Below are 23,152 nucleotides of genomic sequence, written 5' to 3'. Positions count from 1 at the left end.
GTCCTGGAGGCACAGAGTTGCTCAACAGAGCAATTTCCAGTTGTACGGATTGGCACCAATGTCTGTAGAGGATGTGATAAAGGAAGGTACACTCCTCTGTTCACAACATAATACCCTACACCTCCAGGCTTCAGGTTTTGAATTTGGACAACCTAGAACTACGCAGCCTACAGTTTGACGTAAGCATAGTTTATAAAATAATCTGCTTTAATGTACTACCAATCAATGACTTTTTCACCTTCAACTACAACAATACAAGAGCACACAACAGATACAAACTCAATGTACACCACACCAAACTTGATTGCAGAAAGTACGACTTCGGCAACAAGAGTGGTCAATGCCTGGAACACACTACCTGACTCTGTTGTCACATCCCCAAACCCACACTCCTTTTCCCTCAAACTAACCACTATTGACCTCACCCCTTTCCTAAGCGGTCTGTGAGGGGCGTGCATCAGCGCACAATTGTTCCTACCATCCCTGTTCTGTTATCCCCAATTATTCGTACCCATTTCCTGTATTTATACTTATGTTTATTATCTTGTAACCTATTGACAAATAAATCAATCAAATGAAAGGTCAGGTGATAGCCACTACAATGGGGTCAAGCTGTGCCTCTTTTGTAGGTGGTTTTTATAAAACTGGCAAAAACATTTTATAAAAACCACAATGTGATTGAAGAAGCCCAGCCCCTTTGTATATAGCCGTTGTTATGATATGTACAGAATAACCCTTGAGTAACAAGGATATGCACATGGAAACGTTTATGAGAGGAGTTATGAATAATTATTCAGCCACACACAGATACACTAAATTGAGTTAAAGTTTACTTTAAGAAATAGCACAGTTGAACAAACAGTCCAGGTCATATACGTTTTACAGTCCAAAGAATATCCAGTTTCAAAGTCGTCTTTCCGGTTGCCTTTGTCATTTACAGTAAACAAAAATATCAAAGTATAAGCACAGCATAAATACAACAGAGAACCTTAGATAGCAACAGAATGTCAGAGAGACAGAATGTCAGAGAGGCAGAATGTCAGAGAGAGCAAGCAATGATCTCTAGCTCCCTCTTATGGTAATTTGCAATATAATCAACCAATCGGAATATAGTATAAATCAATACAGTGATGTTGTCTTAAAGCTACAAACATACATTGTTGGTTTATATATTGCCAACCCAACTAATTGGTGGACAAATTCCTAACAGCTGTGATGGTGAATCTATGGCATGCGTGCCAGAGATGGCACATAGAGCTCTCTCTGTGGCACGCGCTCTGTCGCCAGCTGCTCTTCTGGTTTCTGGTCAGTTGGTCTTTGCGGGTGACGGAGCACCAGAAAATGGCCAAAAAACAGCCTGAAAACAGCCACAAAACAGCTGGGAAATGGCCAAAAACAACCTGAAAAATAGCCTGAAAACAGCCCCCAAAATGGCCCAAAAGAGCCAAAAAAGAGGCATGCACACACCGGCCAGCTGGTCTTTGGGTTTCCAGTGCTCGGCACACACACACATGCATGTGCATGCACGTACGTTCCAGTTTGGGCACTCGGTGCTGAAAAGGTTCGCCATTACTGGTATATAGGCACGGGACACTGACACGCCTACAAAAGAGGCCCAGTTTGGACCCCATTGTGGTGGCCAAAAACATCTTTTGCCAGTTTTATACCTTTCCCCGTGGATGCCGTGTGGACCAGTGAGGGTAGTCCTCCACTTATGACCACAATTAGGATCAGAATTTCTGTCGGCAAGCAAGCAGTTGTCAAGTGAGCGTTGACCGGTTTTATTTCATTTTAATTTAAATTTTTATTTGCCCTGCTTGTTAAGTAAATCGCGGCAGTTATTAATGAACTGTGTGGTTGTTAAAAACGAATTCCCCATTGAACTTTGCTTTCTGGAAGCCAGCTGGGGTGGTTTGGAGATGGTGATCATGTGACCCTGTGATCGGGGAAGCATCGTTAATGGATGCCAGTTGTGCCCAGGGCCCAAATTTTGATCACGTGACCGCGTGGATGCTGTGATGGTTGTAAGAACTGGTTGTAAATCACTTTTTTCAGTGCCACTGTAACATCAGTTAAATGAATGAGTCAAAGACTTTTATTAAAAAAAAGTTCAAAACAAGGAAATGTTTTGTTGCTTAAATTTGCTAGCAACTATCGCAACTGAGCCCAACATTTATGTCGCTAAGTGAGAAAATTGTTTAAGTGAGTTGTGCCCCCTTTTACGACTTTTCTTCCACATTTGCTAAGTGAATCACTGCAGTTGTTAAATTAGTAACCCAGTTGTTAAGTGGATCTGGTTTCCCGATTGACTTTGCTTGTCAGAAGTTTGCAAAAGTAGATCACAGACCCCCGGGACACTGCCATCGTCATAAATGTGAATCAGTTGTCAAACATCTGAATGTAAATCACATGACCCATGGGGGTGCTGCAATGATCATAAGTCTGAAAAAAAGGTCATAAGACCCTTTTTTCAGTGTCGTAACTTTGAACAGTCACTAAATGAACAGTTGTAAGTTGAAGACTCCCTGTATTTTATGTTGAATGTCCACATTCTGAAATATTTTAAAAATCTGTTTTCATCTGTGTAGATAAAATAGTTTGGTATGGTATGAAATCACCTTCCTGGGCCATTTGTGCACTGCTCTTCTGAGTCCACAGACACTCACAGAATGTCAGGATTCCACCAATCGCTCCAATTAAATCATGATTCTCAAGCCAAACTTCAAAAAACTTCAAAAGATTTATTAGAGGCAACATACTGGCACTGCCCTCTCCAATTAAATATATTTGAGGGCAAAAGCTTTAGTTTACTTTAGTTACAATATTTTCAAGATAAGAGTTGGAATGTATTTTCACTTTCAAACTCCTGCACTGCTCTTCCAGATTTCCTTCCTCCCTCCCCTTTTTTTAATGACAACTACTAAAACAGGCATAGGAATGTTTTATGAGTTGACATTCGGCTCCTCTCACTTCTTGAAGGTGACCTGTGTAAAGCAAAAACAATTGAGCATGTTGTTTTATGAGTTGACACAGAGTCTTGTAGAAGTAGTCCTCGACTTACAACAGTTCATTTAGTGACCATTCAAAGTTCCAACGGTGCTGAAAAAAAGGGACTTCTGATCGTTTTTCACACTTACAACATTGCAGCATCCCTGTAGTCACGCGATCAAAATTCAGAGGCTTGGCAACTGGTTCATATTTATGACCATTGCTGTGTCCCGGGGTTATGTGATTCCCTTTTACGGCCTTCTGACAAGCAAAGCCAGCGGGGAAACCAGATTCCTGAGTTACTGAATTAACAGCTGCAGTGGTTCACTGTGGCAAGAAAAGTTGTAAAACGGGGAGGAAACTCACTTAACAAGCGTTTCACTTAACAACATGAATTTTGGGCTCAATTGTGGTTGTTAAGTCGAGGACGACCTGTACTTTTAAAATGCAGCTCTGTGTTATAAAACAGTGGTCGCCAACCGGTGGGCTGGGGACCACTGGTGGACCGTGAGAAAATGTTGGTGGCCTGCAGAGAAACGTCCCCCCCAAAGCAATTAATCCAGGCTGCGTCGGAACACACGGCTGCACCACCCACATGGCCCACCCACCTGGCCCCCACCCTTCTGCTGAGTGCAAACCTTATCTTGAGTAGAGCCATGCAAGCTGGAACTGGAAGGTAAGACCAACGGCGGGGGAGGGAAACCTGCCCTGGGATGGCTTGCTGACATTGATGGGAAAGTCGATCCCATATTCCAGAGCTGCAGTAATCACAAGACTTGAAGAGCTGGAGCAGCTCCTTCAGTCCATGGCAGGCTGGTGCACCTGGGTGGAGGAGCAGCTGCTTCAGGATAACCAAAGGGCCAGTCCTATGACTTACTGCAGCTCTGGAATATGGGACCGACTTCCCCACTAACGTCAGCAAGCCACCATCAGTCAAAATGCATATTAGTGGTCCGCAGGATTTAAAATTATGATTCTGGCGGTCTCTGAGATCCAAAACGTTGGCGACCCCTGTTATAAAGCAATTCAAGACAAGCAATACGAAATAGACAGATATGTTCACAGGAGTGTAAGGAGAACCAATGTACAAATCGGTTTTTTCTTCAGGAATGTATGATCCGGGAGGGAAGGGTTTTCTTTCTCCTTCTCACAAGGTCTAGTCCCATGGATCACATTACACCCTCATTCACCCATTTGGACTCATGGGTGTGAACGTAAGGGTTGTATCACCCGATCCTTATGGGAAAGTTGGCATGAGTGGTGTGTTTGCTTGTGAATCATAGAGCAGGCAGCAAGAAAGCGTTACAAGGCGAGCGAGTGAGCGGTTGTGTTCCATCAAGCCTTGGAAGGCTTGCCAGCTCTTCATTCAGCACAGTGTGGTCAAAAAGGATATCCTGTTGGACCAGTGATAATGAGGGAAATAAAATCACTTCCTCACCATCTGTTTGATTCAGGTAGAAAAGAAAAAGAAAAAAAAAGGAAGTCAGCTTCCTCTGGGTGTAAAGCTCTGCCCAACACCCACTCATAAATGCAAACTGCAGCACCAAGGAAACCATTTATTTAACTCCGTCTCCAGTTTTATGTTTGGTGCGGATCTGTAACAGAGCACTGAAGTGCAGCTAATAGGCTGAGGCTTTTGCAAACTGGGAGTCTAGCTGCATTTTAGCCTGTGGTAGCAATCTGAGCACCAGTCATAAGAGAAGGTATGAAACTGAGATTGGTCCATTGAGGTAGCATTAGCTAGAAATGTCAGGGGCTAAACTACACATAGAGGATACGCTCCACATTTTTAACACAGAACTTCAGTCCTAAAGACATTTAGTAAATGCAGTCTCACTTGATTTAAGCTCAACTCCTAAGGAAGCATGTCTGTGCTGTTTTCTAAGCAACAAAAAGCAGCCATTCGCCGTTATGTGCCTTCTGGGATTTAGAATAGAATAGAGTAACATAGAGTTGGAAGGGACCTTGGAGGTCATCTGGTCCAATCTACTGCTCGAGCAGGAGAGTCTGTTCCAAATATTAGCCTCTACCTGGGATTGAACTCACAGCCTCCTGATTGTGAGGCGAGAGCTCCACCTCTAGGCCACCACACCACTTTCCAACCCAGTCCAGAGTCCTAGGATTTCCTGATGGTTTCCCATCCAAGTACAAATCAGGGCAGACTAACTTTTCTTTTTAAGCTAACCAACTTTGGCTAGGTACTGCCGTCTACTGCAACTATGTACCCACTTAGTAAAAATCATCATGCACTAATCCAAGGTCTTTGACATATTCAGGTACAGGCCCTTTGTAGTAAGAACACGTTAATTTGTGATTGTATATGAAAGAGCTTGTGCAAATAATGGAGATTCTTTTGCTATTGTTATTTAAATTTGGTCTTAGGAATGCAGTAGCCCTTTCAATGAACTTAAGAGCCTTTAATAAATGGCATAGAATCATAGTTTGCAACATGTTATGAAGAAAGGGATGGTGGGATTTCTAGCAAGGTTACTTTTAGGTCCATTCCACTTCCCTTGCAACTGGATGGATTGATTATAAAGTGGAGCCCTTTGTGCTCTGAGCTTGTTTGTTTGGTTGCAGACATTTCATTACCTGACTAGGTAAAAACATCAGTACTGGTAAGTGTGGTTTGGCTCCCTGTTTATATACAGTAGCTTGCTCTGTCAGTATTAGTGGGATGTGATTTTCTCTTTTGGTAGTTGATTCGTGTACTATTTTCTGCTTGATAGTTTGTCTGGTGTTAATCCTTGCTTATCTGGAGGTAGATTACTGGAAATGATGTGTTCTGGCTTTTTGTTTCCTTCTTAGCTTTTTTATTGTCTCTTTTGAATGGTATGTAAATCTACTTTATCTCAGTGTGTAAGTTGATGGCTGATTTATCTGAATGTGAATCTTCTAGGAATTCCTTCGTACTTTTGGATTGGACGGGTTATTATAAAAGAAAAGGCTGAATGTTCACTTCTCACCTCTAATCTCCAAAAGTCCAGTCCTGCCCAGATCACAGATACCCAATTAACATAGCACTGTTATAAACTGTTTGCAGTGGTATTCTGGCAACACACTTAATCTAGCTGCTAAATTAACTCATTTTGAGAGTTTGCACAATGCATTGAACCATAAACTACCAAAACATGGCTAGGTTTGTGCAATGTAGTAACCCCCCCCCCCCAAATAACCAGAGTTAATACTGATCAAATATGTTAGGCACAATGTCTTTATCTGAACCAGTTAAATGTATTCTGTGAACACAATAAAGCCATCTAAGACACTAGGCTTATTTGGGGATTAGCTCCATTGAATTTAATAAGACTTTACTGATTCTGCAGCATTCAGCCGAATATCTGTACTATGAATCAAGCTGATGTTGCTTTCACTTGACACGTTTGTGTCTCACATTATAACAGTGGCATTAATCCTTGTGGTAATGCTTCTGTAATGGCATTAGTCCTTGTTGGAAAAGATTGTAGCTTGTATGCAGAGTGGCAGGGGTACACTTCACTGTCAATTCCATTTCATTCTTTTTTTATTATTATTAAAACCCCAAGAACCATTACTCTTGGTACAAATGAATATTTGACCCCATAAATTTGTTTGGTTCTTCCACTTAAAAATCTACTATTATTTATTCCACATTTTATTTAACAGTTTTAACATTTGGGCAGCCATAGACAAGGGTTTGCTGTCACTCTTATGCAATTATGAATAATGAATACTTCCAGTTACTGCAAATCATCGAAAATCTACATAATACCACTCTACTAATGTATAGCCTATCCTTGATAGACAGGTCACCTGATGTTGATTCTCTGGGATCTCCAAGAAATGAGATTGGAAAGCCTTAAGGCCAGTGCCAGGCGTAGCAAGAGTTATTTTAAAGTAAAAGGGACCAGTAATGTCATTTGATAGGAAGGGTTTTTTTTATGACCAGCCTAAGAATAATGAAAGAAGCATAATGAAACAATAACAGATTAGAATTTACTTGACTTTAGATGCTGGAGGTTTCGCAGCTTCCCTTCCCAAATCACCTTTCTCCGCTTCCGACTTCTGTCTGTTGGTGTAAAGCATAAAATACTGTAAGTGGGAATGTTTGTTTAAATCAGGTTTCAGACTTAAACAAATAGTGACAGGCTGTTCAAACAAGTTTCGGAAATAAGTCTAATCAGGATGTTTGAGAAAGCACCAAAGAGGAAAGGAAGGACCCATAAAATATTTACTTCCAAATATATGGAGCAGCAGCAGCCATAATGTAGACATTGATGTTTTTATTGTCAGTAGGAACAGCAATTTCCCATTGTGTATTTTCTGCTGATGTTTCTTATACATTGCCAGAATTCTGAGCTTTGACACACTCTTTCTGTCAATACACAGTGCATCTTTGGTGTGCATGCCTTCAGGCTAGGCACAAACCACACGTTTGTGATTGCGATTAATGGGGCACAGAGGTATCACAAAAATATTAAAATCAATGCTGTAATGAGTTCTCATTGAAGTAGGAATCCAGGAGTTAATGCTTTTGTCCCCTCACTGCGAATTCATTTGAACCGTAAAATCAGCCTGGCTTTTCTTCTTCGTCAAGATCTTCCACTTCCTGATTGGAACAAAGTGCTAAATGAAATCATCAATGGGGAAAAGTCTGCAGCAAGGGCATTGAAGTTCTGCACAATTTGCTTGTACTCCATATTGTACATTAGGGTATCAATATTAATGATTCAGGAAAGGGATGTAATATGAGGCATCTGTTAGCCAGATTATGCAGAGAACTCAATCCATTTTGCAACCCAGCAACAGAGCCACCGGATAGAAAATAGGCTGACTGGTCAAATGATTAAGAGCTATGCAGCAATCCAGACTGAATTAAGAAAAGGTGACTTGCAGCATTGGGGGGAGGGTTGCTTCCTCAGCACCTCTCATCAGTTCCTTAAAGAAGCAGGGTCCTCCTGCAAAGTTCACACAGCTGCAGCACAATCCTAACACAGAAGAATTTGATTTAAGAAAGAGCTAGCAGGTGCTATGAGTACAATCCACACCCACCCCTAATCGCCTTTTCCTCGTCAAATCCAGAGCGTGTAGATGTGGTTTGGATATGAAGAAGGGGGAAGGTATAGATAAGATGGATTTCCATCAGTCAAACTGACTCTGTGTCAACCCAATAAAACAATTTATGCTGCATCACAACGCACAAATTGCAGAGTCCAGAAGAGCAAGGCAATAATTTCACATTTTAAAGCATTTCTTTAATTAAATTAGCATCAATGAGGCAAGTACACAGGGGTGGGATTCAAAATTTTTAACAACCGGTTCTATGGGTATGGCTTAGTTGGTGGGCGTGGCTTGGTGATCATGTTATTGGCTGGGTGTGGCCAACTTGATATCACTCACATCGAGGCATGCATCTCGCCTGGCCTCTCATGACTGTGGGGTGCTGCAACAGTTGTAAGTGTGAAAAATGGTCATGTCACTTTTTTCAGTGCCATTGTACCTTTGAATGGTCACTCCACACAAGCAAAGTACCAGCAAAGGAGGGGGGAAAAACTCCAGAGAAGTTCCTGAGACAGGAAGTCTAGTCCTGCCAAGAATGTAATAAAGGTTAATGGAGAAGCAGTTTCTGTAAGCAACACCAGAATGTTTCCTTCCTGCCTTCCTTACAGGATTAGGCCAGTAATTTCTTTTAACAACCAGTTCTCTGAACTGCTTAGAACGTTAACAACCGATTCTTCAGAATAGGTGCAAACTGGTAGAATCCCACTCCTGCAAGTACACCCACCCACTCGCCCATACACAGATATATAAATAATAATATAATAAATGTAAAATGCAATTAAATGTAAATGTAAAAATAATAGAAGTGGGATATATATTTATTAATTTTTACGAATAACTCAAGGTGGAAAACATATCCAACACACCTTCCTCCTCCTAGTTTTTCCACAACAACAACCCTATGAGATGGGTTGGGGTGAGAGGGTGTGACTGGTCACCCATTTGACTTTCATGGCTAAAGTGGGACTTGAATTCAGGATCTCCCGCTTTAATCATGAGGTTTGACCAAACATCATGAACAAGCCTCATGATTAAAGCGGGAGATCCTGAAACATCATTTGATTGCATATGTGAACCAGTAAACTGGAAAAAGTGTAGGAAAACAGCAGGCCAAGATTATAAGCAGGAAATAAAAGGCAGCTTGAAAAAGGAATACCTTAATTTCTCTGCAAAGAATTAGGACTCTGTAGAAGAACATACAGCACATACAATAGTTCTGGGGTCCCCATTTAAAAGTCCTTTTATTGGATTTGACTTTGTAATAAGTAGAACCATGAAATGGGGTAGCTTCTACTGATTTCAGGAAAGCAGGAGTACCAGGAAATTAAAAGAAGTTTTTCATGGCTAGAACCAACTAAATGAAAAATGTTATGAGTTGATGTGAAAGTTGTGGTCTGTGGTAGCTCACCTATATGTATAATGATTGAGTTCCTAAGTACTTCCCAGGAAGAGATGCAGCTGCTTTAAAAAGGTTATAGATAGACACAACATTCATGGATTTCTGATGCACCTTGGAAGAATAAATTCAGAGTTTCACAGTCTTTTTAAGTAGTAAAGAAGCTATAGAGGGACAATTTGGTTCAGGCAAAAGCTAGAAACCAGAAGGCTGTGAAATCTAGTCTATGCTCACCTTAGAGCCAATTCGTTGACCTGGTCCAGTCACTCTCTCTCAGCCCTAGGAAAAAGGCAACCAATCCCAAGCAACCTTGCCAAGAAAAGTGCAGACAACCAACTACCAGGAGTCAAAAATGTAATCAAAAGCACAAAAAGGCTGTTCTATACAACAGCAACTAGGGTACACAATGACATTTATACACATCTTTATCACAAGGCTGCACGGCTTGTTCATTATTTAGACATCAGAACATCAACATCATAGATGAAAATAATTACATAGTAAATCCTATAAGAATCTCCCACTTTGCATCATACCATAATTGCATTCAGTTAGATCCAGGATGAATCTTCTAGATAATTAATGGCACAGCAAACCTGCAGACTGTTGGCTAAGGAGAAGCTGGAATTTGGTTTGGACAGTTTGGATAGTATGGTACTTGTGGCTTGAATCCTGTTATTTGTCAGCAAGCATATAGCTTGGGTTGCACATCTCTATCATAATCAGCCCTCAAGCTTTAAAAGGTACAGGAATGCCCTTGACAATATATAAAATATAGTGTTGTTTTAGAATACTAAACCTTTGCCCATTCTGTTTCTTGATGCCTTCAAAAGCAAGCATAGAGAAAAAAAGGTATTTAACTTTGTACTGTCATTGGCAGAAATCTTTTATTTAAAAATGGCTAATGAGAGATTACTCATAGATGCTACAAACAAGGATATGTAGGTACTTTTGATTTCAGTTCATTTTAGTGGTATTAAGGGCTCCTATTCCTGGTATGAAAGATATAATTTTAATTTATTTATTTATTTGATTTGTCAGTTGCTTACAAGATAATAGATAAAAGTATAAACATGAGTAAGAATACAGGAAATAGGTACGAATAAATGGGGACAATAGGACAGGGACAGTAGGCATGATGGTGCACTTATGCATGCCCCTTACAGACCTCTTAGGAATGGGGTGAGGTCAATAGTGGATAGTTTGAGGTTAAAGGAGTGAGGATTTGAGGATGTAACTACAGAGTCAGGTAGTGCATTCCAGGCATTGACCACTCTGTTGCTGAAGTCGTACTTTCTGCAATCAAGTTTGAAGTGGTTTACATTGAGTTCGTATCTGTTGTGTGCTCTTGTATTGTTGTGGTTGAAGCTGAAGTAGTCATTGACTGGTAGGACATTATAGCAGATAATTTTGTGTGCTACGCTTAAGTCTAACCATAGGTGGCATAGTTCAAGGTTGTCCAAGCCCAAAATCTTGAGCCTGGTGGTATAGGGTATTCTGTTGCAAGTAGAGGAGTATAGTACTCTTTTCGTGAAATACTTCTGGACTCGCTCGATTGTATTAATGTTCAATATGCAGTGTGGATTCCAGACTGATGAGCTGTATTCGAGTATTGGTCTGGCAAAAGTTTTGTATGCTCTAGTTAGCAATTCTATATTTCCGGAGGAGAAGCTTTGTAAGATTAGATTTACAACTCTTAATGCCTTTTTGCCAATGCTGTTACAGTGAGCTCTGGCGCTTAGGTCATTTGATATGAGAACTCCAAAGTCCTTGACAGAGTGAGGATCATCAACAAAGTCATATCTGCCTAGTTTGTATTTGGTGTACTGATTTTTTTTGTACCAATGTGTAGGACAGAACATTTGTTAGTCGAGATTTGGAGTTGCCAATTGTTTGACCATTCAGACACATAATCATAATCATCACATAATTGCTTTGAAGGACAATAGCATTGTAGATGGTGGTGAATAGTTTTACGCAAAGAGGACACAGTTGCTTATAAGGTGATCACAAAAGTCATTTATATAGTGGTTTCTTTTTCCTCCCCCCCCCCAAAAACAGAATGCAAGCTAGCCTGCTTGTTATTTGTTTCCCCTTTTGGGAAGATAAATTTTAAAAATTGACTGTTTCTTTCTGGCAGCATTTCTCCTTCAGATTTTAATTCACTAGCTTTTGAGCGGCATGGCATAAGAAGGATGATGCGCCATCTTGTGTCCGCTGTTAAATGTGCCAGCAAGAATAATTGCTTGCTTAGGCATTTAGCAGAGTTGATGAAACTTGTAACATGCTCATCTTTAGAACGGCTGTCACTTCTAAAAGCTATTGATGTTTCTCTCGATCAGGAGAGTGGGCAGAGGAGAAGGAGTTGAGCAGCTAAAGTGGAGAGAAGATTTATTCTCATCATTTGTATTTATTACCTTGCTGGTAAAGCACATTGTCAAAGCTCCTTGGATTACCTGAGCAGCAACGCTGTTCAGAGGTCTAAACCAGAACTCAGATGTGGGAAATCGTTGTTGGATTTAATTCCCAAAGACAATCTTGCATTTTTGTATCCATTTGGGTAGATATAATACAATTTTGGTAGCAATAGCAGCAAATAAGAACGTCTGGTTTCAAGAAGGCATTTGCTGTTGGATAACAAGCGTGACTTGGAAAAAGAGGTGATTCCAGAAAACCTACCTGGGAGGATGGGAAGTTTAGAAAAGCTATACAACAGGGGTCCCCAACCACCGGTCCACGGACCGGGACCGGTCCGCGGAACAAGTCCTACCGGGCCGCTGGCTTGCTGGGCGCCGCCATCTTTTTTTGATGAAAAAGTGCTTCCGGTGAGCTTTTCCGGGTAGAAAGCTCACCGGAAGCACTTTTTCATCAAAAAAAAATGGCGGCGCCCAGCTGATGCCGGTACCAGGCCGCGGCGCCCAGCTGATGCCGGTACCGGGCCACGGCGCCCAGCTGATGCCGGTACCGGGCCGCGGCGTAAAAAAGGTTGGGGATCACTGCTATACAATATAGAAGAAATGTTTGGTTCAGAGAACTTTTGTGGAATAAACATTGGAAACTAAAATTTAACCAGATTATCATGCCAGCTTCATTGTCCAATGGAAGCATCCAAATCTAATAGATTAATTCTTCTTCTTCACTGTACACTGTAACTGTTGTAAATATGAACCAGTTGCCAAGCATCTGAATTTTGATCACATGACCAGAGAGATGCTGCAACGGTCTTAAATGTGAAAAACGGTCATAAATCACTTTTTCTTTCCAATTTCTTTGTAATTTTGAATGGTCACTAAATGAATGGTTGTAAGCCAAGGTTGTAATACAGCATACAACACAAAAGCTTCCTCAGATCAACACTCTTAACTTCTTCCTCCTCCTCCTCCTCCTCCTCCTCCTCCTCCTCCTCTTCCTCTTCTTCCTCCTCTTCTTCCCCTTCTCCATTCCAGATATAGATACCAAGCAACTGCCTGGATAAGTCCCTGCAGTAATCTTGATAAAATTTCAGAAGTGGTTTCCCTTGCCTCTTTCCTAGGGCTGAGAGAGTGTGACTGGCCCAAGATTACCAACCCACTGGCCCAAGATGCACTTACTTAAGTCAAGACTAGTATTAATGGTCTCCTGGTTTCTAGCTAGTGCCTTAACCACTAGACTGTGCTGTCCCAGCCAGTCTATGGGAATTGAATAGTTACTTAGGAATTATGAGCTGTCCCCTTAAGGGAATGCATCATGGTAAATGTAATTAAAGGTATCCTGGGAAATGTAGTTCATGTCACGTGGCCACATCTGTAATCCTGATTGGTCACTAAATTGACCCTCGAGGGGTTGGGGGAGGTTTTCCTCACTCTTGCCTGAACTCTCTTACTCATGGCACCTTCTTTCTATCGTTACGAGATGGGTTAGGAGATAACCATCTTTTACTACAAGGCAGATATACAAAGGGATTGGTCATTAAAGAAGAACTTCGTCACAAACGTGAGTTATGAGGATACCTGATGAACCAATAAATGTTCTTTGTTATGGACGTCTTGTTGAGTTATCTCTCTGCATCTGTACAGTTTATACAAACTGGCCCTTATTATATTGATTGACAGTTATGAATGCCAATGGCTCAGTCTTAAGATGAAAGGCCAGTGATTCTTTTGCTGTACCTAGTAGGAGTTTCTTCCACAAATGAACAGATTCCCCGGAAATGAGAATGAACGGGTCACTTTTGATACTTGTTTTGTGGGCTGGTTTGGTTTTAATGGTTGCAAAGATCAACTGTGCCTGTTCATGTTTTATAAGCAAGGACTCTCCTATGTTTCTCATCATTTTCCCTACCCTTTTGTTTTACACAGGATGCCTTTGTGGAGCTGTACAGCAACAACATCAGGCCTTTGTTTGATTTGTCATGGCTTCCTCTGAAGACGATCCTTAGTCTGGCAGTGGTGGGCGCCTGCATCACGCTGGGGGCTTACCTGGGACATAAGTGACTTTCAACTTCATCCAATTGGTGATGGACTCATGGGAAACCTTGATTTCAGAAACTGAAAAAAGAGTGTTGAAAGAAGAAAATAATATGAGGTGTTTTTTCCTCCCCCCCTTGTCAAATAATGCTATTATTTTATGAGCCAAGTATCTTTCTATATATGTGTTCAGGTGTGTTTGGATGTACACAGACACACGTGTGTGCATATATTTATGCACGCACATGAGCAGGCAAGCACACACACATATTTGTGTGTATACATAAATGTATGCGCACACACATACACACATATAATATATATTTACCTGCTATTACTGCCAAAGGGAATATTCATTTATTTTTTACATTGCAGAGGAGTTATTTATTAAAAGTATTTTACATTTAACCCGCTATTTTCCTAAAATTCTGGAACACAAGCATTGTATATTTTTTAATGAAGATTCCAAAGATCTTCGGCTTCCTTGGAAAGTATCATTCCACAGACTATTTTATCACAATAGGCTGAAGAGCTGTAGGTATGGAGACATACGTGACCCTTAGGAAGAGTGATGATACAGTGGCATAATTTTGTAGGTAAGATTTCAGAGCTGCTTATGAATAGGGTGACTTTAAAAGGCAACGGGATGAGAAGACAATGATTTGGTGGTTCGGCATGGTACTTATTCAGAATGAGAAACAATGCCAGATTCAGGCCAGTAATAAGACCATATGGTTCAACCCTCTGCCCCTACAGCCGACAGCTGTTTTTGGAAAAATGCCCAGCAGAGCAACAGCTGGAAATAGTGATTCATGCAGTATTTTGTTACACGAGTGCTGTGCCATTACATACCACAATTGGCCATCATTACAAGGAAGCTATTTGTGGGTCCTCAAACTGTGATTTAGAAGGCTGAAATGAAATACGTTGAAATGGGCAGAAACAGTTTCATTTAATTTTTCATCTGAAAAATTGCCGTTTTTCGTGCAATTATCAGGAAAACCGAAAGTGCCTGTGCCTGCCTTGCAGAACTGGAGCCTCAAAATCAGCCATGGCTCACATTCCCAGTGGAGTGAGGGTTGGCTCACAATAGAGCCTGCTTTCCTTGGTTAATTTTTCTTAGGGTCTTAAATGCAATTTTCTTTAATTAGTAACATCTCAAAAGTCAAAAACAGGCTCAAGATTCATTTGGCCAGGAGAAGTGATCAGCTGGCGGAGATTAGGTATGACTTCCTCTTTGTATCAAAATTAACACCCAAATTGCCTTCTTAGCCCTGAGCCTGTCCCAGATTGGAAGTGTATTTTCCTCAGAAGTGATGCACACTATTTGTTCCTTCAGATGTCTTCGAAAAGAAGATAAAGAAATGGTCCAACGCCTCCATCTGGTATGACTCATAGACATTCAACCCTTTGAGATGCCAAGTGTTTTTGCATGGAAATCTGGAAAGGAAAGGGAATGGAAAATTTGTTACAATAACTTTAAGCAAAATGAATATGAAACCCTCCACACATACACTTGGGTTCTTTGATTATAAATACCTTATAGGCAGAGCTGCTGGCACCTTAACTCAACACCATCAGGCATCAACCCAGGTTTACGTTGAAGGTCTCCCACCCCAACCGTCTTGAGCACCTGTCACTTGTTTACTGTTCCTGTGAATTCATCTACTATCCAAAGAATACCAAGTACCAATGAAGCAAAAAGAAGCTGTAGCTGCCTCCCCTTATCTTGACTTCTCCTTCTGGCCCTTGGTTCAAATTAGGCTCAGATACAGAAGGCAAATAAATGAAGCAGTGGTGACGTCAAAGATCCCTTCCCGAGTGTGTATGTGTGTGTGGAGGTTTACTGGGCATTATACCCTTAAACCCTCAAAATAAAAAGCTGGCAATATCTACGAATGTAACCAAGAATTCAGCGGACTCTGTTCATGAAGTTGTTTAACAAGCAGCATCGATAGCGATTTGTTGGACTGCCTGAGCTGGACTTAGTCCCTGAAGAAGGAAAATTTTCAGGATGATTACATTCAGATCTGGTTGTCACCCCGACAAAAGCAGGTGTGGTACTCATTCCAGTGGTCCATTGTTCCATCTTAACGAAACTGCAAGCAGTCCATTTATATCAGCAGATTAAATAACTGGCCACAGTGAACAGCAGCGTGTGTGCACAGCTAGACTTCTGTAGTTGTTCCGGATTTTGCTGTTGGGTTCAACACTGGAGAATTTCTGCAATGCTTTGGTTATGCTTGCAAAGGTGTCTGGGATGTTGCAGAGGAAGGACTCATCAAGTTCAAAGATAGCAACTTATAATTTGTTCCTTGGATCCTAGGCAACGTATTTCAGATTTGCGAGTGAGCTGTTACATGAGGGGCATAATAGATTCCAGGATGAAAATCAAAGACTGAAAGGATCAAAAGGTTAAATTAAATGAGATGGACATATTTGACGTGAATGAATTTTTTATCTTGTTTATTTTTTTAAAGCTTTCCTTTCCATTTTTAAAAAATGTCTGTAAAACTGTAAAGTAGTAGAATGAATATTATGAAATAATATTAATTCAGTGATAAAATGTCAGGACTGAAGTACAGTCATCAAAAGCTTTGAACTCAAAAGAATGTAGCAAAATAATTAACAGATACAACATATGTAAGAAATGAATTAACTTGATTTTGTGGCATTATATGCAAAAAAACAAAAACTAAGGAGGTCAGCCTTCTCTAACCTGGTACTTGCTAACATGGGTTAGATACCATAATCACCTTCAGAGTTCTTACTGACTGGAAAGCCAGCATGTAAGTTTAATAAAGAAATAATAACCAGCTTCCATTGATGTGCTGCTTAGTGATTGTAGTTGTAGTCCCAAAACAATAGTTGGGCACCAAGCTGGAAAGGCTGGTCTCAAAAAAGTAGTACTTTTAAACTTAAAATGTAGTTCAGTCTTCCCCAACCTTGGATCCCCCATAATCAAAGGGAATTCTGGGAATTGAAGCCCCATCACATCTGAAAAATACCATGGTTGGGGAAGGCTGCTATAGTTCATACCATGTTTTCAAAGCTGCTTTAAAAAGTAAATGGCCCAAGTCCATCAGAAAGCCACTTTTTCTCTGCTTCTTCTCCTGCCAATGGAGTATGCACATGAGAACTTTCTGGTAGGCTGAGCCCAGAGTTTTTATGCATGTTAACGTGGCTATAGCTACTATATACAATTATGGCCTTTGCATCCAGCATTTCAAGAGCATCCGTGAAATAAGTGCTTTCATTTCATAGCAGAAAGAAACATATAGAGACATGTGATTGAATTCTAGATACTGGGCAATGTGTGTTATGGCTTCACTTTATTTAGCTTTGCTAAACCTAAAAATGTTTATTAACATATATTAAAATTGTAGATTTATAAATAGCAATTCTGTATAAGTCAGGTGCATTTAGATTCTGTAGGATTTCAGGCATTTGAACTGTGCCTAAAAACGACTGAAATGTCCAAAGAGTCAAAAACATCTAAGAAAACCACACAATGTTTTTTCCAATTAGCCTTCAGTTAAAATATTTGGTGTAGAGAAGGAATGCCCACAAAAGCTGTGCCTTTGCAAGTTTGCATTCCACAAACAAGCTTCAGGTCCTTGAAACTCCAAGGTGCAGTGATTCACCAGGCTTAATGTTTTACCAAAGAACTGGTTCACATATCCTAAGCTGAGACTAGCTCACCCAACCTAACTTACAGAAAACTGTGCATAAGATCAGACCATCCCTTCAGTGTCAGAACTCTCCTGGTACCGGAAAATATGAATACGATTAATTTGTGATGCACGTCACAGTCAAAATAGTAATAAACATGTATGTTTGAACTAGGTTCCTTAATATCACCCCTAGGGCAAGTCTTAGAATGCTGTTGAAGAGAATGACAAAAAATAATGTGTGGTCATTGCTGTATCAGAAGCTACATGCTTTCAAATATGTCATGGAAAAACATGAGGCAAGGAATGAGATGGATCTAAGCAATAGTAACAAGTAACTGCCCTACCATTCTCACTATTGGACGGTAGTAAGAACTCCAGATCTGGTGTGGTGCCTCACCTCATATGCAAAAAAGTCATTATAAATGAGCCAAGTGAAATACTTTGATGTGTCCACGCTTTCAAGAAATGGCTTAATTGGTGTGGCTAGAATAGAAATATGGGGATATCCATCATCTATAGCAGGGGCCTCTCCAAAAATTGGCAACTTTTAAGACTGGTAGACTTCAACTCTCAGAATTCCTCAGCCAGCATGGAGTGGCTGAGGAATTCTGGGAGTTGAAGTCCACCAGTCTTAAAAAGTAGTCACATTTGGACGACCCCTGTTCTGTTGGCGAGGGCAGAATAATGACGTTCCTCCAAAAGAGGTTGTGCGCGAGCACCTCAGCATAATGGCTTATGGGACAAGAGAGCATGGAGCATTCTCCGCACATTCTCTTCTCAATTTCCAGATTGAACTACAGGCCTCAAGCACCATCCAGTAAGAACAGAGTGTTTTTGAATGAAACGTTTACATTGTCAAAGTAGAACGCTATCGGAGCTAGGAATGGCTATGCTGCTAGAAAATAGTAATTATTGGAACAAAGTTCATTTTCTTGTATTGCCCAATGCTGAGATTGTTTTTCAGAACTGCTTCACATTGCTAGCATGTAAATTGAAGCTACTGCTGGATGTTTCCCTATTGTTTTTGTCCCCTTGGGCTTCTTGGTATCGTAAGTGTCTACATACCTGAGGAGTCCGAATGTCTGTCAATAGTCTCTGTCTTTAATAGATGGCCAGTAGTGTGTACCCCACTTCTCACCCCTTGATTGCTGCAAATTGTATAATACTGTGGCTGCACTGGCTATAAGGATTGTTAATATACTGTACTATTCAAGTTGAACGTATTTTAGAGATGTTAAATGTACATAAAAGCTTGATTTTGCCTACCTTCTCAGCTGTTTCACCATGATTGATAATCCTTCCTGTTTTTCTTCGGTACTTTGTTTTAATTTAAGAGGAAAATCCTGCAAAACACAGCTTTTAGAGCTGAAGATGATGTAACATTTCGATATTTTCATCTGCTTACGCTTTGCAACGGGTGGGGTTCAAATTTTTAAGAACCGGTTCTGTGGGTGTGGCTTAGGTGGTGGGCATGCTTGGTGGTCATGTGACTGGGTGGACATGGCTTGGTGGTCATGTTTTTGGCTGGGTGTGGCCAACTCAATATCACTCACATCGAGGCACGCATCTCCTCGCCTGGCCTCTCATGACTGTGGGGATGCTGCAACAGTCGTAAGTGTGAAAAATGGTCATAAGTCACTTTTTTCAGTGCCATTGTAACTTTGAATTGTCACTCCACACAAAGTACCAGCAAAGGAGGGGAAAAAAACTCTGGAGACGTTCCTGAGACAGGAAGTCTAGTCCTACCAAGAATGTAATAAGAGTTAACGGAGAGGCAGTTTCTATAAGCAACACCAGAATGGTTCCTTCCTGCCTTCCTTACAGGATTAGGCCAGTAATTTCTTCTAACAACCGGTTCTCTGAACTGCTTAGAATGTTAACAACCGGTTCTAGCAAATAGGTGCGAACTGGTAGAATCCCACCCCTGCTTTGCAATGTTCATCCCATTTCCCTCTCATCTCATCTTGTGGAGTATTTCTCATTGTGTTTGGAAAACAGAAATTCAGCCTCTAGTCTTATGTCCGCTTGCTGATGTAAAAGTCATGTTGAACTGAACTTCTGAAGGGTTGAATAGAATTGTGTTGACAGACATTCTTTCCAGCCTAAATTATGGGCTCATGGGAAGACTGAGATTTGCACTGGAGTCTTTTGATTACAGTATTCGTCCACTCAGCAGTATTGTCGTCATAGCTTAGGATGGGAGTGCTTAAGTCATCCAACTGTATCCCAAAGGTGCTTTTTCAGGAGGCAACTGGACTTCCTTGTTTGTTTTTTTCTTTTGAAGACATTTCGCTTCTCATCCAAGGACCTTCTTCAGCTCTGACAGGATAGTGAGGAATGGAAGGATTTATATTCCTTACAGACAGCTGGTAATTTGCATCCTTTTAAACCAGGGGTGTCAAACTTGTGTCATCACGGTGGCATCACATGACTTTTTTCCCCTTCGCTGAACTGGACATGGGCATGGCCAGCACATGACACATCTGGCATACGGGCCGTGAGTTTGATAGCCCTGTTTTTGAGGGTTGTTGAAGCAACTCTAAGAGGATGCTAATTACCAGCTTTCTGCAAGGAATTTTGCCAGAAACTAGCAGTAAACATCCGACAAAACCCACCGATTGCAGAACATGTATTTGCTTAATGACTGCCATGTTCACTTAACAACACCCCCCAAAAGGACAAAATCAGTTGCAGTCATATGATGACTCACTTAATGACTGGCACAATTTAATGGCCACAATTCCAGGCTCAATTATAGTCATACGTCAAGGGCTACATGTATACAGATCCAATCAGTTTTGGGTTACTGTATATCAGCTTGATTATTCGCATTTATTGAAATAACTTTAAATATTTCATCAGAAATCAAGCAGCCATACAGCTTTTTCTGGAGCCAGCTATTTTTGATTAGAAAAGCACATTGGTTGATGGTGATATTTCCCCTCCCCCAGTTAACAAGAAGTTTTGTTGTTTGATACTTAAACTAAGATAACAATTTCCGCTTGGCAATAACATTCATCTAAAATTGTAAGAAACAGATCACATGTGCTTTCAGTCAACTTAGCCTCTAATTATATGGATCAGTTTAAGATATGATACATATAATTTATAACTGTATACAGCAGATTTCCTCAGTCTGCTGCCTTTTTGATGTTTTAAGTCTTCAGTACCCAACTAATATGGAAGGTTGACGAGGAAGACTGCTCTCTCTTAGATATAAACTACCCAGAGGGTTTAGTAAAGCACTGTGGTACATGGTATATAAGTCCAATAAGCAAAGTCAGTTAGTTTGGGTGATAGTTTGATTTTGTAATATTCACAAAGTCAACAATGCTCGAACAGGGTAATTTATTGATTTAATTATATGCTGCATTTTTTCTGCCGTTTAGATTACAAAATCATTTATTATAGGACAGTTACATCATGAATGCAATCCAATTAGTAACAGAGAGATAAATTATAGATTTTAAATAAAATAATGGCATTCTACTTGAAGATAAACATGCAGCTTTTGCTGACCACAAATGCAACTGAAATTGCTACTGAATGAGCCAGAATTGGGATGACCATTAAAAAAAAAGTCAACTGTAGCTTCACAAGTATAGAAGAGTTATCTAGTTCTAGAGATCCACTTGGAGAAGTCTACCAGAGCAAATTCTGTTTTAGGGAATCTCACAGTATATTTTCCTCTGTTTGCACTAGAAGTCATATGGAAACTGTTAAATGATGTCAGTGTTCTATGTAATAATTAATCCTTGAAATCACTTATGGCCAATTTCAGACTGAAGAAAACCTTAGAACATTGCCTTCTTTTGGGCCTTTTGATTCCAGAGTAGATGCCATTTGCTTAAAGGTTCCAGTTAACTATGATCTGAGGCCCAAAGCAGACCATTAGGCTACACTGGAAGAAAGCCATATGATTATAGGATGCCTAGCCTGACACTGTTTATAATGGTCTTGGCGGCTATCCAATTATGCAAGAGCTGAAACTAGGCCCAGATTGCTAAAAAGTTATAGAGCAAAATCATTTGCAATGAAATTCTCATTATGGCTTTAATAGAGTCTGCCCTCCAATTAGTCGTATCTGTGTTAAATAGCTTAGAAAAAAAGATGTTCATATATCCTATCTAAAAAGAACCATCTTTCCTGTTGACTAGGCTTTTGAGGCAATTTCCATTCCCACATTCTTGCTTGACTAGAAGAAACATCCATAGCCAAGATCAAATTGTCTTTCCACCTATCTCATCCAGATGTCATTCAAATAGGTTAAAGGAAAATTCCTTAGAATCCTCAACAATTATACGGGTTGGCAATGTACTGTGTGAGATGTACTCACAATATATTTAGAGAGCACAAGGCTGATGAAAACTGAGGTAGCTCAGTGTTATTTTTCTGACTTGGGACCCTTTTAGGTGGAGTTGGCAAAATATGGTGCTTTGTACATGTAAAGCAACTGAATTTCTCCTTAGTTGAAGATCATATCACAAGGCCATTCAAACACATCTTATGCCAGGTAAGATAGCAAACTTCAATTCCTCATCTTACTTCAGCATTAAGGATGGGACACCTTTGTCTGTTGCACCCAATGACAGCAGAGTTGGGGTGCACAAGGGCATCCAGTATATATCAGTGGTGGGATTAAAAAAAATTTACTACCAGTTCTTGGGTGTGGCTTGGTGGGTGTGGCAGGGGATAGATACTGTAAAATCTCCAGTCAGAATTGGTATTTGCCGGTTCTCCGAACTACTCAAAATTTCCGCTACCGGTTCTCCAGAACTGGTCAGAACCTGCTGAATACCACCTCTGGTATATATGTATATCTCTGATTCCTCTACTTCTCCCCAGTCTGCAGAAATTGCTGCTTAAGCCCTCCGTCCCCAGCTGGTCCTGCTGAATGCTGAAACTTCCCTAGGTATTCCTTAGTCTTTTTATCCTAAACACAAAGCTACACTTTTAAATAACTATCAAAATTCTGGACCAAGAAATACTTCATATTTTAAACTCCCAAATGATCAACCCCCGTGAATTTTACCAGGCAGACGATGATGTCTCTCATCTTAATAATTGTTTGATAGGAACTGTGACTCCATAATCATTTTCCATTTACATTTATGCAAAAAACTGGGATTGGCAGAAAATCAAACTGCTCTCTCGTGAGCCTGCAAATGGATGTAACTAAGGGAAACAGGCGGGAAGTTCCTCTGAATCCATATTTTGCTCAACATCTGGAGTCTTTAACATTGAATTCCCTCAATGTGTATGGATAAAGCAGGTGAAGGTTTCTCTCCCTTCTTAACATCCTCTCCTCATTACTGACTTCCTCCTGTCCAAGTTCCTGAATTTTACAAGATGGGTTTTCTTGATTTTTCAATGTTCTGAATTTGCAGAAACAGCTGTTTTGTCTCCGAAGGAACATTAGATAAAAAGTTCCCTCCCTTTGGAAGCTCCCATGCACTTTCCATTGTTCAGTTCAATTTTTAACAAAACACAAATGCTTCTCCCATCTACGACTATAACAAAATCACTTTGACTTTAAACATTTAAACATGGCTTGAACTGAGAAAGATGTACATGCACCATATGTTATGTCTGAGATTTCCAGCAACATT

General features: G+C 40.4%; 1 protein-coding gene across 2 annotated transcripts in view; it reads left to right on the top strand.

The window, feature by feature from the left end:
- Nucleotides 1-18,808, top strand: part of BCL2 (BCL2 apoptosis regulator) — a 166,340-nt gene extending 147,532 nt beyond the window's left edge. Inside the window, exons 3-4 of one of the 2 annotated variants that reach the window (XR_015748779.1) lie at nucleotides 13,762-13,987; nucleotides 15,209-18,808. Coding sequence is in view for 1 of the 2 variants with exons in the window: in XM_087961202.1 (XP_087817328.1) it covers nucleotides 13,762-13,896 (135 nt within the window). In the remaining variant the exon portion in view is untranslated. Of the gene's footprint in view, nucleotides 1-13,761 lie in introns of both variants that reach the window. The other variant, XM_087961202.1, reaches the window with a different exon arrangement.
- Nucleotides 18,809-23,152: the final 4,344 nt, after the last annotated feature.

This window comes from Notechis scutatus, chromosome 3 (assembly GCF_049901735.1).
Source record: "Notechis scutatus isolate UNSWTSFEM ecotype Mainland chromosome 3, rNotScu1.2, whole genome shotgun sequence".
NCBI classification, from domain to species: domain Eukaryota; kingdom Metazoa; phylum Chordata; class Lepidosauria; order Squamata; family Elapidae; genus Notechis; species Notechis scutatus.
The sequence above is the reverse complement of the archived record's forward strand: the minus strand, read 5'-3'. Positions and strand labels throughout refer to the sequence as shown.